The sequence below is a fragment of the Mustela lutreola genome, chromosome 2 (genome assembly GCF_030435805.1).
Source record: "Mustela lutreola isolate mMusLut2 chromosome 2, mMusLut2.pri, whole genome shotgun sequence".
Taxonomy (NCBI): Eukaryota; Metazoa; Chordata; class Mammalia; order Carnivora; family Mustelidae; genus Mustela; species Mustela lutreola.
In genome coordinates this window covers 155597788-155615046 of record NC_081291.1, presented here as the reverse complement: position 1 = coordinate 155615046, position 17259 = coordinate 155597788, and the positions used below count along the sequence as shown (strand labels likewise).

Below are 17259 nucleotides of genomic sequence, written 5' to 3'. Positions count from 1 at the left end.
CTTTTGATACAGGTGTGATTTAGACAGATGTTTGATTTTGTCAAATACACTGAATTGCAAATTTAAGATTTGCACACTCTATGTAAAGTATACCCCAAAAAAACCCAAACTAAAACAAGCAGAAATAGAGTGCTGTGCAGGTGGCATAAACATGTATCTATCAGTTTACTACATTTAGGATAGTGCTTGTCACTTACTTAATGCTCAGTAAATGCTGATTAAAATTATAAGTATTATCTATCACAACAAAGCTACCAGCTAAGTGTCATCCACATCACCGTGCAAACTTGAACCCTGCTATTTGGGACAAGTCTGAAATTGATACGAATTACTATGAAACCCAGTCATCCTCCATCACCCTGTGACCTATCATAAAAATCTTACACAAGTTTTTACATGCCACATCCAATTTATCCTGTCTTGTTAATATCAACTATAATCTTAATTAGAAATAACAGCCACTCCATATATAAATAAATGTAGAAAATATCAGTGGGTAATTTGACAATTTCCCAAAGGAGCTAAAGCTGGATTGTCATGGAGGGTTGTGACTTGTGGTTCTTGGTCTCTGCTAAGAAAAATACTTGAGGCGGGTGAGAAAACTGAAGAAGAATGTTGATGAGAACCTCAACTGTGACTGGTATGAAAACCTGTCATTGGTCAAACTCAGAAGTGCAATGGCTGAAAGCTCTTGACAAATCAATCTAAGTTCCTTGAAAGTGGGGCAAGGACCATAAGAGAACAATGACACGCTCTTGTTTTTCCCAGAAAGGTGATCCAATTTTTTCCAATATAATGAAATATTTATCAACTACCTAACTATGTGTCAGGTCCTGTGCTAGGGTCTAAGGAGAGGAAAAAGATAACTGTGGCTTCTGCTCTTAAGGAAAGCATTATTCAAGAGAGTGTTTCTCCAACTTCTGCTCTCCATGTTACTATTTAATGGATATTGGGAATATATACAGTTAGCCACTTTTAGGTCTGATTCTAAAAGCCTAAAATCAAGGGGTTCCTGGGTGGCTCAAATGCCTGCTTTTGGCTCAGGTCATGATCACAGGGTTCTGGGATCGAGCCCCGCATCGGGCTCCCTGCTCAGTGGGGAGTCGGCTTCTCCCTCTGCCTCTGTCCCTCCCCCACTTGTGTTCTCATTCTCATTCTCTCCCTTTCTCTCTCTCTTAAATAAAGTCTTTTCCTAAAAAAGTCTAAAATTAAACTTATGGAAAGTAGTATAATGATGTACTATATGCTGGCTAACTGAATTTAAATTAAACAAAATTTAAAAAAAAAAAGCCTAAAATTAATTTACACTTAATAGTATTTTCACATAAACAAGAGAGATGATTGTAAAGTATGCCAATACATTTGGTACTAGTCTGAAAGGCCATCAGTTTGATTTTTTATTCTTATCACTACAAGTTAGAAAAGCCTAACTGAGAAGAATAACAGGATGTCAAGAATGGCAGCAAGTATCTTCTGGCTTTGTCAGATAGTTCCAGGTACTCAAATCAGATTAGGACCCAGAATAATGAGGTGATTTCTCATTATAAACTACAGCATTTTACATCCCGTAAAATGTCAGGCTAATGGACAGATCACAATCAAGACCTAGAAAGCTGACTGTTTCAATCTGGGCAATAGCAGTGAATGGATTCCCGATTCTGTGTTTGATAACATTTAGCTCTAGAAAGTATTTTTCATGTTCTGCTCCAGCATTTAGGTGTGGCTTGAAAATACGCCCCATATTAAGTTACTGATTTATTTTCCTGAAAAGTGAAGAAAAACATCCAGTGTTGGGAGCATGCCAGACTCTCAAGCGACCAAACCGTTTGTAAAATGGTTCAATCTCAAAAGATTTCAATACCTTATTTTCAGTATAAAATAGTGATATTTTGCCTCTGAATAATAGGTTTAGGCTATCAAGAAGCAGGATTTATTACTCTAATACACCAGAGAAGGCCTTTACTGGCATTATCACTGTTTACTATGTACCATTTTTCATTTCAAAAAGCACCTTTATCTTCAGCTGCCACCACACCTAAACATAGCCATGTCTGCAACCAGTTTCATGAACCTCACACTTTAAAGACAGGGGCTCACCCACTGCCAGCTGATCACATTTCTACCTTTTGTTACTTCCTAAAGCACTGTTTCAAGAATAGGGAGTAAACCGTTAGCTGCCACCTGGTCTCTCTGCAGGAGACATAGTATTCGGAATGGCATTTTGCTGTGAGATCTGATGTACACCTCCGCTTAATGCTGTCAAAACAACATGTGACCTCCCCCACCAAAGCAGCTGTACCCTGGCCTCCCCGTCATGGCTGATGGATTGCACTTCCATCCTTCTGGTTTACTCGAGCCAGTAACTGTGAAGCCATCCTTGGTTCCTGCCCCGCCCCCCCCCCCACACTTCTTGGCTCTCTTTTAAAGTATATCCAGAAAATAACTATCCCTTACCACCTCCATGGCTCCCATGCTGGTTCAAGCCACTGTCCTCCCTCACCTAAATTACAGGAGTTGACTCCTAACTAGCTTCCTATTATCTATCACTCCTGCACCCCAATCTCTGCTCTCAACACAGTATCCAGGGCGACCCTTGTCACTCCCCTGCAGTGCCTCTGTGATGGTTGGTTTCACGTGTCCACTTGGTTGACATGGTTATTCGAACACTAATCCAGGTACTGCCATGAAGGTATTTCATAAATGTGTTAACATCTACAGTCAGCTCACTTTATGGAGACTATAATACAATATGGGTGGGCCTCATCTAATCAGCTGAACGGCCTTAAGAGCAAAACTGAGGTATCGCCAAGGAAAAAGAAATTCTGCCTCAAGACTGCAGCATCAGCTCCTGCCTGACAGATTCCCTACAAATTTCAGACTGGAGAACCATCACAACTACATAAGCCTATTCCTTGAAACAAATCTTTTTAAGTATGTATGTATATATACATATGTATTTCTTTTTTTTTTTTTTAATATTTTATTTATTTATTTGACAGAGAGAGATCACAGTAGGAGAGAGGAAGGGAAGAGATCACAGAGAGAGAGGAAGGGAAACAGGCCCCCCGCCGAGCAGAGAGCCCGATGCGGGACTCGATCCCAGGACCCTGAGATCATGACCCGAGCCGAAGGCAGCGGCCTAACCCACTGAGCCACCCAGGCGCCCCTACATATGTATTTCTATGTATTTGTGCATATGTTATTTAGAAGGACACATGTCGATGCTTGTATGTGCACATGCCTTCATGTATATGCATATATATTTCCTACTAGTTCTGTTTCTCTGGAGAACCCTGACATAGGCTTCCTGTGTCAAATAACTTCTATTTGCCCCTCCAGATCCGTTCGCCTTCCATTTCCCCTTTACTCTCCTTCCTGAGTGGTTGACCTGAATGAATGGATCAACAGTTGTCCTCCAGTTGCGTGTGGGAAGCTCAAAAGAAATTGAAAATAAGAAAGGGAGTTTGGTCAGGACATTTATTTCCCCGGTTCTTTCCCTATGAAGTCACCTTAATACCACACATTCAATAACTAAATCCCCAAAGTTATCCCATGAGGTAGGGAATATCATTAGTCACATTTTAGATATGAGGAAAATGGGGCACAGAGAGGTTAACTAACAAACTCAAGGCCATACAGCTAGTAAATAACTGTTTTGGTAACCTATTGCTGCATAAAAAATACACCCCAAAACTCAGTGGCTTAAAACAATGTACCCTTCTTTTTTTAAGATTTTATTTTTTCATTTGAGAGAGAGAGAGATCATGAGAAGGGGAGAGGGTTAGAAGGAGAAGTAGTCTCCGGGCTGAGCAGAGAGCCCCCCCTAGGACTTGACCCTGGGATCATGACCTGAACTAGAGGTAGATGCTTAACTGAGCCACCCAGGAGCACTGTACAATTATTTCTTACAGTTCTATGAGTTCACTACCCTCAGCTGGGTGGTTTCTGGCTTGAATCATCTTACATAATTATCATCAGTTATCAGCTACGGCTTAAGTCATCTGAAGGCTTAACTGGGCTGGTTGTCCAAGATGTCATCTGCACACCATGTCTAGCACCTCAGCTGAGAAGACTGGAATAACCGGGGCCTGCCTAGGCATCTCTCTCTCCCCATCTCTCTCCCTCTTCGCCCCCACTCCCCATCATGAAGCCCCTCTACATGGCTGGCTTGGGCTTCCTCACAGCATGGTGGTCTTCACATGGCCACTAGTTCCCCCAGAGTGCATGTTTAGAGACTAAGGCAAAAGCTTTAAGACTTCTTATGCCCTGGCCACAAAGTCATGCATGTCCCTTCTGCCCCACTCTATCTGCTTCACAGGGCCAGCCCAGATTCAATATTTGGGAGTACTAGAAAAAGGCATAAATACCAGGAGGTGTGGTATTGGGGGGTCATCTTTAAGGACTTACACGACAATAGTGGAGCTGGTGTTTGAACGCAGGCGAGTCTGACTCTGGGAATTACACACTTTTAACCGCTCTATCATGAGGTGTCTCTATTAGGAATAAATGAATAAATTCGTTACTTGATTTGTGTGACTAGCAGGGACTATTCTGGTGATTGAGGCTTCTAAGGCAAACTGAAGTCCCAATCTCTAAAGATAGAAAATTATTGGCAATTTTTAAGTGACAATCCTTTCCCTGTTTCTAAACATCCTAGTTTCAAAAGCTATGGAGCATTTTGGGTTGGTTCTGGAATGGGAGGTGTTTGGTCAAGGGGACATGGCTTGAGGAGAAGCAGAAAAGTTTTGGAAGTACTTCTGTGGACAAAGTCTTATGAAAGATCACATTTTAAATGAAGAAAGGACATAGTGAGTAGGAGTGGGTATTTCCAATGGGAGCTAGCCATGCCCCAAAGGGATTACCATCCAGCTTGAAATGCATTGGCTTGTAGACAAGTTCTACACAGACATCACCCTTTTATGCCTTATTACAGCCCTAGAAGAGAGGTTAGAAAAATAACCGCCACCATAACCACCGTTTACGAGTGCATGCTTGTATCAAGCACCAAGCCAAGGACCTTTCATCTACTATCTCCTTCGATCCTCCCTTTACCCCTACAAGGCAGGTCTGACCACATGTCAGCAGTATGACTCTCCAATATCCATTCTTCTAGTCACTGAGTATTGCCACACTTAACAACCTTTAACCATGAAACCTGTCACCTTGTGTCAGGGTGATTCACTCTGGGGACATCTCCTTGACTAGTTAAGAGCCTCCTTATCTCCTCCTGTCCTATTCAGGGATGTGGTTTTCTTCTTATTGCCATCTCTGGGCCCAACCCAGCATCTGGTCTCTGGTAGGTACTTTAAAAATGGTTTTAATAAATTAATAAAGTATGATTTTTTTTTTTTCCAGGAAAGGCAAATTGTAGCCTAGCACCTTTAGAAATCTGTGTCTAGCAATCAGACTCCTATCAATTCATTTCTAGGAGCAGAAATATATGCAGTGATAATATGCCCACTGGCTTCCCTGTGTCCTTGTCAGTCTCACCCACAGAACAGCCCATCTCTGACCTAATGGTCTCTCCTCCCTCCACATTTTGGGAAACACTGTTTTATTATATGTGATGCTCCAGACTGTCCTGGGGGTGAGGCGATGAAAGAGAGGTGATATTTAGTGGCAGAGCTTGTACTGGTTTAATTCCATCTCCCCACTCCTCTGTGGGTGTTCCATTTATTTTTAGATGTTTATACTGGGTTTCCAAAGACTTGCCACATGGACTGCCATGATCTAACAAATAATATATCTGAAGAAAACACTTCTATTCTCCAAAGTTCCTAGAGTAAGACAGTCAAGTGTACCCCCAAACAGCTACTGCCACTGTTGTTAAAGCTGCTAAATTATAAGGTGCAACTGTGTAAGGTGAAGGTAGTGATTGCATTTCTTGTAGGATCAAGACACAATAATCCATACGTATAAAACTTCACTGTGCCAGGAACATGGGACAGCAACCGTCACAAGAATGCTTTCCTACCTAAGCAGAAGAATGGAGGTGGGGGAGAAAAGAGAAACCTTGAGAATTAGGAGTCCCCTAAATGCTTCTCTGGCCTCCAGCACAGAGTAACCAACAGATGAGAATGCTCTCTCTCTTTCTCTCTCTCTCTCTCTCTGTATTGTCAATACATGATAGATTGAAAGGAATCTGCAAATTTATGGAACAATTCTAACTTGCCCATAATTTCACATCATAAATTAAACTCTGGAGGTGGGCAAGGAATGGGAACGTAATTCCATCCGTCCTTTTAAGAACATATGCCTTAAGATTCTTTCTGGCTGTTCTACCTCTGTTAAATACCTTCTTCGTTTATAGTGCTTTTTAATAGAGAGGTTTTAAATGTGTTATTTTGGTGCTCCGTTATTAAAGTGATGTTTCAGGAAAGAATGACTTTTTCATCATTAAGATGTTATGAAAGAGAATTTTCTTCAGAAAAACATGAAGACTGTTTTCATGGTTTCTCATTTTCTTCCCTCCTCATTAGGCCCTTTCCAAGGCTTCTGGTTCACCCCTGCACAAAAAATACAGGCAGAACAAATAAGAGCATTTATAAAACATTAGGTTTTTAATCAATAAAAATATATTTGACTTTCATGGAAAGAACAAAGAAAAACAAAACAAAAGCAAGCAATAGAGGTCCTTAAAAAACAAGTAGAAAACTAAACAAGTTTAGAAAAACTGGACTGAGGCCCCAGTGGGAAAATGTCACCTATTTGCTTATTTTTTTAGGATTTATATTCTCCCTGCTTCCCAGGGGGGATTTAAGGGAGCAGGAAACAGATTTTATTTAGTTCTTCCAGTGCCTTACCAACTAAAACCTAATTGGGACAGTTTAAGTGCCCTAAGAATCACAAAGTATCTGAATTATACTCTCTTAATTAAACAAGCAAACAAAAACCAGCTTTAGTGCTCTCGTCCCATTCTTACGGTCCTCAGCCTTGGGTATACAGACATTCTGCTAGTTATCCACATCTTTACTAAGGGATCAGATGTAAATAATATTAAGTCAAGCAGGGGGTTAAATTACTATTCAAGGCAGCTGAAATAACCAAGCCTAGTCCAACAAATGTATATGTACGTTTTAAAAAAAAACCTGTAGTTAAGATCGGAATTTAAGTCTCTATATAATTCTAAATCGTACATGTAGTTTAAAGCCAGGAAATATGTGTTTAAGGCCAAAAATTCCATTCTCCTATCTGTCCTGCTGTGGTTATGCCAGGGAAATAATAGTTATAGTAATTTTAGAACCCCTTGCCATACCTTAGGTATAATTAAGTGCCTTAAATGTTGAGTTCCCGTCTAAATCCACTATTTGTTTTCTCAAATTATATACCTAGCACCGATCTTAGAGGAACATCATTATTTGTTTCAATTTTCACACAACTCCATGCCCCACCACAGCTGTCTTTCTTCTCATGAAGCCATATGAAGGTTATTGGGAAAATATATATCCCCACCACATTTTTAATCTATCATTTCTTTAAATGTGAATGCCATTTAAACTTGATCAGGCTTTTGGAGGATGAAATCAGAATGATGACTTTAACATACCTTAGTGGCACAATCACCCCAAAGGCAATGGTACAGGAATGCCCTTAAATAATTATTTATTCTCATATTTGGAAATATCAAGGCAAGCACTATAAAACGGTCCAAGGAAGCTTTGCGAAGTGGCAGTATCATAGCCAATGAGGTTTATCCGAGGCATGATTATTGCTAACTGAAAATGGCCCTAGGATGTCAAACAAAGGATACAGTAACAATTTCTCAAGTCTTAGAGTAAGACAGATGTAAAATGGGTCGACATCTTTTACTCTTAGCATGAGGCAATAATTATTTTCATTTACTGAATCTAAGAATTTCAATAATTAAAAATGTAAATAAGACTCATTCCACATGATCAATACTTAAAATGACTTACAGTGAGCATCATAGTTATTTACATACATAACTGCTACTGGTTTTCGTGTCTAACTACTCCATACCAGATTATAAACTCCTTGAAGACAGAAACCATGCCTTATCTTTTTACCCCCTGAGCCCACCACAATGTTCAGCTCATAGAAGATGTTCAATAAGCATTGGGTAAATGTCCATTTATTTGCTCAATAAGTCTGTAACAGTGCCTTTGTATCAACTGGTCGAAAAATTCTCTAGTCTTTTCATATTTTTGTAAGAATGACAATATTAGGGGTTCTTTAGACCTCAGTTTCACTACTTACAAAATGGGCATCCTCTGACATCACAGAATTGGATGGGAATGAAATAAAATGATACAATATATTTGAAAGTATACTGAAAACCACACATTATTACTTTATATATTACTTTATATTATCCTATATTACTTTATATCTATAATCTATATAATAACTAGTATATTTAATTTCAGCTCAACAGAAAAAAAAAGTTATCAAAATAATAGTATATGTATTACCTGGGAGCCCAAAGATCTTCAACATGCGATAATTTATGGTTTTTTATCTTCTGCATGAATTAGCTAGATAAAGAAAACTGCCACACACTTCCAGTTTAAATGGGAGTGAGTCCATTCATTGTTATAATTGTTCTCCCATTTTTGGCAAAGGTCTGTGACTTTCCGACTCTCCCACATTATTTAATTCAGAGTTAAAAGAACCTCCAATGCCTCTAAAATTTTAAATTCCTCAAATGTTTGCTGATTTTTCTCAAGCCAGATTTCTACTGAAGAAAATAACTGAAGCCTTCAATAATTGGCTCTCTAATTTCAATACTTTTAAATTGGGGGGGGGTGTAAAGATATAAATAGTAAATACTTTGTAATTCAATAATGATCTGTAACAACAGGACAACATAAATGAAGTATCTCATTTTTAAAAATTTTGTAAATCATGCCCCGCTTCAACTCCAAGCACAAAATCATCTTCACCTTAACCTACATACCAGCTGCTGTTTCTGTTACCTAATGATAGCAACTGCCCAACACATTCAGATGTGACATTTAGTTTTAACTTTGATTCAAAATGACAATTCCTACATACCTATTCAAGGTGATTTCCCAGAAGGTTCTAGGCTTCCAGTTTCTTCTAATTTGCATAGTTGCTATAAACAAAGATTCTGTTGGTTCCACTTAACCTGCCATAACATATGTAGCCCAAATCAAACTCTGAATAGTTGCTTTCACAAGGTATTACTTTGCTACTATGCCTATTTTTTCATTCAAAAATTGTGTCGAACCGTCAATACAAATCTGTAATTCTACTGTGGGATTATAAAGTGAACAAGTTATTGATGAAAAGACCAAGGAACAGAAAAGGTATTGGTGATTTGCCACATTTGCACTGAATTTTTAATGACACCATTAATGGCATGGAGGTCAATTCAGGTGACCTTTGTCTCAACCCAGTCTTGCTGTCCTTCCAAACCTGCTTAGATCAACCACTGTTTTCCAAAGAATTATACATACGTTAGCTCTCAAATCATACTTAACTCCCACCTCCATCATCCACGTCAAGTAGGTTTTTTATGCAGATGTCCCTTAAATCCAGTTCTGAAAATCGACCCTCACAGGAAACTAAGAAACCTTCAACCTCATCACGGATTACAAAATATCTTACAATTTCTTCACCCTCAAATTCTCTCTTTAATGTCTAACCATATGTTTTTGAGAACATATTCAGCAAAATTTTTTTCATACTCAGCAAAATTAATTAGTAGAACCTAAGACTAGTTGAGGTCACCAAGAGTTGTACCCAGAAAGATAGAGCTAAGTCATGAGGTTTGAGTTCCAGTCACAATTTCAACACCACACAGAACAAGGGTCACCTTCCCCACTTGCAAAACAGAAGTACAACTAAGCAGCATAGAGCACCATGTCCTTATCATAGCTTTACATGAGTAAAATGAACCTCAGAAGTTCTCTGGAACAGCACTGTCCAAAGGCATTTTTTGTGTTGATGGAAATATTTATATTATATACTGACCAATATGATAGCCACTATCTACATGTGGCTACAGAGCCCTTGAAAAATGGCTAAAGTGACTGAGACACTGAATTTGTAATTAATTTAGTCAATTAAGTTAAGTAGCAATGTAGACAGTATATGGGACAGTGCAGCTGTCCAAGAAATAGCTATGGAAATTTTAAAGTACTGTAATATAAGGACAAATCTAAATTTCCAATTTGTAGGCTATATTTCCATACCAAAAAGTCCATTACAATTGGCTAGGAAGTTTGGCTGTGACAACTAGCATTCAACTTCCTCAAAGCATACAGATACTAATGTTAGACTCTCCTCAATATCCTATTGATAAGATATAGTTCAAGGAAAACCATTTGGTGAGGAAAGCCACCTTGCTTGGAATACAACTCTAACCTGGGAGAACAGGATAAGAGGCAGGTAAGGAGTGAGAGGCAGTATATTTTTCTCCAACTACAGGAACTAGAATTTTAGGGCCACTCTGAGAATCCCATTTAGAGGCATTTCTATGGTTTTTATTAAACGATTTTATTTGTTTATTTGGGGGGAGTACAGAGAGGAGGGGCAGAAGAGGGAGAAGCAGACTTCTGGCTGAGCATGGAGCCCGATGTGGGATCCAATCCCAGGACTCTGTGACCACGACCTGAGCCGAAGGCAGGTGCTTACCCAATTAAGCCACCCAGGTGCCCTGAAGCATCTCTGTGATGTTTAATAAAAGTGATACTGAATCACCCAGTAGAAATTCTATTCTTGGTTTACTGTCTGCAGGAGCAGCAAGATGGACTAGATCCTCCACTTTGGGAAAGACTTTAATACGGCCTTGGATGAGGTCATTCCAGAGCTCAGCCGCATCTGGAGCAGCTGCCAAGCCAGGGCCTGAAGCCTGGTGTATCCAGCCTTTCAGCTGGAGCCACTAGATCCTAACTGCACTCAGAACTGCTGAGAGAGCTGCTCTGGGCAGAATATTCCATGTTTCTTCATCTCCTTTGTTACCGCCCTTGTTCAATCCACCATCTTCTCTCTCTTGGATGCCAGAGTAGCTTCCTAATTGGTCTCCTTGCTCCATTCTCAACCCCCCACAACGCATCCTCTAGACAGCAGCCAGAACGAGCTTTACACATTGCTGTGCAACAGTCACCACCACCATCTGTCTCTGAACGTTTTCATCTTCCCCTAGGGAAACTCTATTCCCATTAAATACTAACTCCCCACCCCCAGGCTGGCAACCATCATTCTCCTTTCTGTCTCTATGAACCTGAGTACTCTAGGTGCCACATAGAGAATGTGGAAAAATATTTTATATTTTTATAAAAAGAAAATATTCTATTTTTATAAAAACAGAATCACGCACTATTTGTTCTTTTGTGACGGTTTATTTCACTCAGCACAATGTCTTCACAGTTCGTCCCTATTGGAGCATGTGTCAGAATTCCCCCCCCCCTTTTTTTTTTCCTGAAGATTTTATTTATTTGAGAGAGAGAGCACGAGCAGAGGAGGAGCAGAGGGAGAAGAGACTCCCCAATGAGCAGGGAGCCCGATACGGGGCTCTATCCCAGGACCCTGAGATCATGACCCGAGCCAAAGGCAGACACCCAGCCGACTGAGCCATGCAGGTGCCCCAGAATTCTCTTACTTTTTAAGGCTGAATAATGTTTCCTTGCATGTCTATACCACGTTTTGTTCATTCCTTCATCTGCGGATAAATACTGGGGCTTCTTCCACCTTTTGGCTACTATGATAATGCTGCCACGAACATGGATGTATAAATATCTGCTCAAGTCCCTGCTTTCACTTCTTTGGGGTATAGACCCAGAAGTGGCAATGCTGGATAATATGGTAATTCTGTGTTTAATTTCTTTTTTGTTGTTGTTGTTGGATTATAGTTGACACACAATGTTACATTAGTTTCAGGTGTACAACATAGTGACTGGACAACTCTATACATCAGGCTAGGTGGCTATCATCTGTCACCACACAACACTATTACAATGCCATTGACTACATTCTCTGTGCTGCACCCCTCATCCCCATGACTTAACATTCCATAACTGAAAGCCTGTATCTCCTACTCCCTTTCAACCATTTTGCACCCTCCCTCCTCTCGCAAACATCAGTTTGTTCTCTGTATGTGCAGGTCTGATTCTGCTTTTCTCATGTTTAATTTCTTGAGAAATACTTTCCACAGCATGCTGCATTATTTTACATTCCCACCACCAACGCACAAGGGGTCCAATTTCTCTATATCTTGCCAACACTTGTTATTTTCTATTTCTTTATAATAGCCATCCTAATGGATATGAAGTAATATCTATTTTATTTTTATAATATATTTATCGCTACTTCATATTTTCTTTTTTTGTTTATTTAAACATTCATCGCCTATCTCCCCAAACTAGAATTCTAGCTGCATGGCAGTAAGGAGTTTGGCTGCCTTGTTTGCTACCATAACCCAAATAGCACCCAGAACTCAAAGCACATTTGTCGAATGTGTGAGAGACCTCAGGGTCACCAGCTTTAGAGCTACCACAGTTCTCCTCTTTTTAGGTTCCCTAGGATATATGGGAGCTGGGGAGTTCCCTTCTGCTACTCTGACAAGCCAGAGGACTGTGAAGAAGAATTAAGAAGATTTTAACAAATGAGTTAGTGCTATTCTCTGTGACATACAAAGAAATAAAAATGTTGTCAAACTAAGACCTTGAGAGCACCCATGGCCTTTGTGCACAACAGAGGCAGTAATTATAACCAGGAGAACATGCTGGGCTTCTCTGGAAGTTCTTGGTGGCAACTCATGCAAACATAGAAGACCCAGCCCCTTGGAATAGAATAAACTCAACTAAGAGTGAAAACTATTAAGCTTTTGACTAGAAAAGCAAATTGTGTAGTCCTTTCTTCTATATTACCTATACTCTCTTTTAAAAAAAAATTTTTTTTTCCTTTTCCAAAAAGGCTGATATTTGTTACTCAACTTCATGAACATCACTTCAGGCAGCCTGAGAAAACCACAAATAAATATGCCACAGAGACTGCTTGTCATCTGCCTGTTTTCCCTTCTTTCCACAGCTGATAGAAAACTTTTACTCCAAAGAAGGCTTTTGAATTTTAACAGAGCACATGGACACCTGAAATGAAGCCCTCCTTTCTCAGCTTTCTTGCAGAGAAGTGGTGGTGTAACTAAGAACAAGCCAATGAAATGTAAGCAGCAAGTTGCATGTAATTATGCACAATGTCCTTAAAGGGAAGACACATGTTCATCTTTGCCTCCTTTTTGTTGGCTGAAATGTAAACATGATGGCTAGAACTGTAGCACACATCTGAGTATGGCAAAGCAGGGGGAGACAAAGATACAGTGTGCCTACTGGCTTGAAGCTGCCACCCCAATCTTGGATTGCTTACCTGTAGATTCCCTTATGTGAGAGAGAACCAAAGTTTTGTCAGAGCCATTGTTGTTCTAGGCCACTGTTATTGGAAGCTGCCCTAGTTCTGACTCACACGGAATCTTTTCAGTAAGACTACAGGAGAACCCAACACAGAAATAATTCTTCCTAGATATAGATGACAAAGGAGATTGTTCGGCAAGATTTGAGCTATTCTGAGCTGAGCTGATGCCAAGCACAGCTTAGCCAGTGAGGTAAGGGCGTAACAGTGATCTGCCAAATCAACCAAGGGTCTGAAGGAATGGGAAGTCAATACCAACAATAATGAGGATAATGAAAATGATAATGGTGATGGCTAACATTTATTAAGTAATTAATTTATTATAACCCCAACACTGAGCCAAGGGGCTTTACCTGTACTAACCCATTTTATCTTCACAACAATTCCGAGGTTTAAAAAAGAGGAGTCCTGATCACACAATTTATGAGTGACAGAATGAGAATTTGAATCCAGAGAAGTCTGACTGTTGAGCCCATATGCCTTACCTTTACACTGCATCCAAATAGAACATCCACTATACTTTCCTTCCCCCCACATAAGAATATGGTAGTCAGTCAGTCCTCTCCAGAAGCCTACCACTTCTTTACCAAAGAAAGTCCCCTGGATACCCTTCACCCATCAAAGTTTGATGCCACACCAACAATGCCCATAATACCCTAAATATACAGCCAACCATGAATTTCTACTTGTTATGTACACGATGCCCCTCAGTTATTAATTTCCTTGGACCGTTTATAACTTAAATCCATTAAATTGCAAATGAAACACAACTATAATATGAAAACCAAGTTACATGTTTATTTTGAAGCCTTATTTCACATTTATGCTAATATCAATATTTCAAAGCTGTTTTTTATGACATATTCTCTCCTAGCCCCATGTGTTGCAATAACACAATGAAATCTGCATCAGTTCATCAGATAGTCAATATTTTATAGGAAAGTATCAGTGCAGACAGAAGCCACACCTTCTATTAAGGAAGGGGACCCCAAATATTTGCCTGTTGGTAAGAATGCCTCACTGCAAAACAGGTCTCATTCATACATAAAGTTGGACTTACCAAATGTCTGATCAAGTCAATTTACATAACTGTTCTAGGCCTCAGCTTCCCCATCTATAAAATGGGGATGTAAGAGTCACTTTCTCAGAGTGATTTCAAAGATTCAGTGAGGTTATACTTGTTAGCTACCTGGTACAGTGTCTAGTACACATTAAGTGCCCATAGAGAGGTAGCTACTTTTAAAAATTATCATCAGTGGGTAGCACAATCTGATAGACTAAAGCTCTCAGTGAACCAATGTGTTCAATTACCAAATAACTTCCCAACAATGAAAAATGAAGAAGACTCACTATCACACGGACTGGCAAGATGACTCATTTTGGCTGATTCTAAATTCAGACTTCTTTTTTAAGATGGCTGTCTGGAAATCCGACTTTTGGACTCAGCATAATCTATGTCATTACTAACTGCATGGGCATTTTATTAGCCTTTTTTTTGCTGTTTACATTTTCCCACCCTACCCCACAATTATTATTATTCTCTATTCTTAAACTGCCTTTAGTGGTGGTTTTAAGTCAGGGACATTAAGTGAGATTTTCTTTTCCTTTTTCTTTTCCCTTTCACCCATAGTGGGTATAAAGTAGTCAGGGATGAGCATTACCTTTGCTCTTCTACTCCCCACTGGGAGACATTTATGTAATGCACAGGTAATAAATGGATTCTAAAAGTCATTACCACAGAACTTTGAAAACGGCCTTAATTTTGAATCCATGAAACTCAGCAGGATCAGGAAGGGTTTTCAGGAACACATCTGCTTTAAGAATTTATTCCTTCAACCGTTATCTTGTGCCCTTTCTAATCACTAATGCAGGACACCACTAGTTCTATTAATAAAAATCTCCCAAATAGTTGAGGTAAATCCAACATTTTACTATTTCAGGCATTTGCCCCCTACCCAAATCCTCACACCAGAGGAAAAATGCAGCAGCCTTCCACTGTTTCCAATACCCACTTCCAGGAGAATACCCTTAAAAAGAAAAAAAAAAAATGCTTACTGTGATTTTCCAAGTACATTTGCTATTTGGAGGGTACACTCCAGGGAAACCTTCGCTGCCAATAAATCCAGACTCTCCAGTAAGAATGCCGCCACATGTGAAAACAGATCTGGGAAAATAAAAGAAGGAAACTTAATTTGAAACTAGGTCTAACAATCTAATGTCAATTTTAGAAAGGTTGTAGCTTCTAAATATGGATAAAGTTAATATTGATTAATAAATGCCTGCACCATATAAGGGATTTGAAACTTGCTAGTTGAGAATTTTTAAATTACAGTTTAATAAAACATTCTGTCCAGTTGCCATCTCCATCCTCCTAACACAACATCTGTTTATCCATCTATCCATAAGCAATCAAATGCTCCACGTAGTGGTAAAAGTTAATGGGAAATAGTCAATGGAAAATTTGACTGGGGAGTGGAGGTGAGTGAAAGAAGGTGAGAGCTAGGCGAGGTACACGGTCTTAAAGACAGACAAGCAATAGATTTTAAAAAGTTTTAATTTCCTAAATGTGGAGAGATGCCTACTTCTCCTCCCCTTTTCTGAAAACCATTAACCATTGGCAGAGCCTCGCATTTATAAAGGGAGGCTGCTGGTGATGGAGGTGGAAGAGGAGATGCCAAAGGTGGCCACGGGATGGGTCCCCCAGCCCAGGTCCTGGGCGGTCTGGCAGCCCTGACGGGGGCTGACGAAGGGTTAACTTTCCGGGAGCGGCTCCCCGCGCGCCGCGCGACTCGGGTTTTCCCCGAGGCTTTCCGTCTCTGGGCCGAGCCTCCCGGAGGAGTAAAGCAGAAGTGAAAAAGCAAAAACCGCAGCCTCGGGCCCTCGTGCCTCCCTCCGCCCGCAGACGCACTCGGTCCCCTTCAGACCCCGCCACGTGGTGGTGCGGCCAGCGGCGGGGAGGTCGGGCTGGCGGAGCTGGGGGCGCGCGGCCGAGCGGGGGGCCGTCCGGGCGGGGGCAGCGGACGCCGGAGCCCGGGTGAGCGCAGGGTCGCGCGCCGGATCCCCGAGCGCCCCTACGCGGCTGCGGTAAAACCGCGGGGCGAGGCTGCAGGACAGCGGGACAGAGGCGGGGAGAAAGGGATACCGGGCGGGGGTCGCGTTACCTCTCCGGGGGCTGCTGCCGGGAGAGCTGCGCGGCCACGGCCAGCAGCAGGCAGAGCGCGGCCCAGGCGCCCGCGGCCCTCATGGCCGGTGTAGACGCGCTCGGCTTGCTCCCACCCCGGCGCGCACGCCGGTCCGCACACCGGGTCGCACCCCCCAAGGCTCACACTCTGGCACACACGGGGAGAAACAGGCTCGCGCGCCGCACACTCCCGGCTCGCTTCCCCGCTCTCCCTCTGTCTCACACATACACACACACACACACACACACACACACACACACGAGCACACACACGTGCGCACGCAGCCGCGGGGCAGCCCAGGTATCCGGGTGTGCGCGGCGGGCGGGTGGGGCGCTTTTAAAGGCAATCACGGTGCACGCTGCCTCGACGCTGAATTTCCCCAGAGGAGTTGCTCTGGCAGCCACAGGCCACTGCTGAATATCCCGTTTGTTCTCCGGCGGCGGGAGGGGGCGGCTCTGAGGCCGGAGCCGCCTCCTCTCCTGGGGCGGGCGGGCGTCTCCTCACTGGCCCCCCGGGACCGCAGTGCCTGTCACATCCCGCCCGCAGGGCCTGTGGGGAGGAAAGGAGGGGGAAGCCCTGCCGAGTGGTACCCAAGCGGGACCCGACTTCGGGATCCACAGACGATTCACAGAGAGGGGGTCATGGCTTGCTTTGGAGAGTGGTTTGACTTAATTGCTTAAAAAAAAAA

At 41.6% G+C, this 17259-nt stretch overlaps 1 protein-coding gene and 1 pseudogene across 1 annotated transcript in view; one reads left to right on the top strand and one right to left on the bottom strand.

The window, feature by feature from the left end:
- The window catches only part of PCOLCE2 (procollagen C-endopeptidase enhancer 2), a 66703-nt gene extending 49661 nt beyond the window's left edge, over nt 1-17042 (bottom strand). Inside the window, exons 1-2 of the mRNA XM_059163857.1 lie at nt 16551-17042; nt 15445-15553 (exon numbers count right to left, since the gene is read on the bottom strand). Coding sequence (XP_059019840.1) covers nt 15445-15553; nt 16551-16633 — 192 coding nt within the window. The 5' untranslated portion in view covers nt 16634-17042. The remainder of the gene's footprint in view (nt 1-15444; nt 15554-16550) is intronic.
- Nucleotides 7655-7779, top strand: LOC131826099 (U4 spliceosomal RNA; annotated as a pseudogene).
- Nucleotides 17043-17259: the final 217 nt, after the last annotated feature.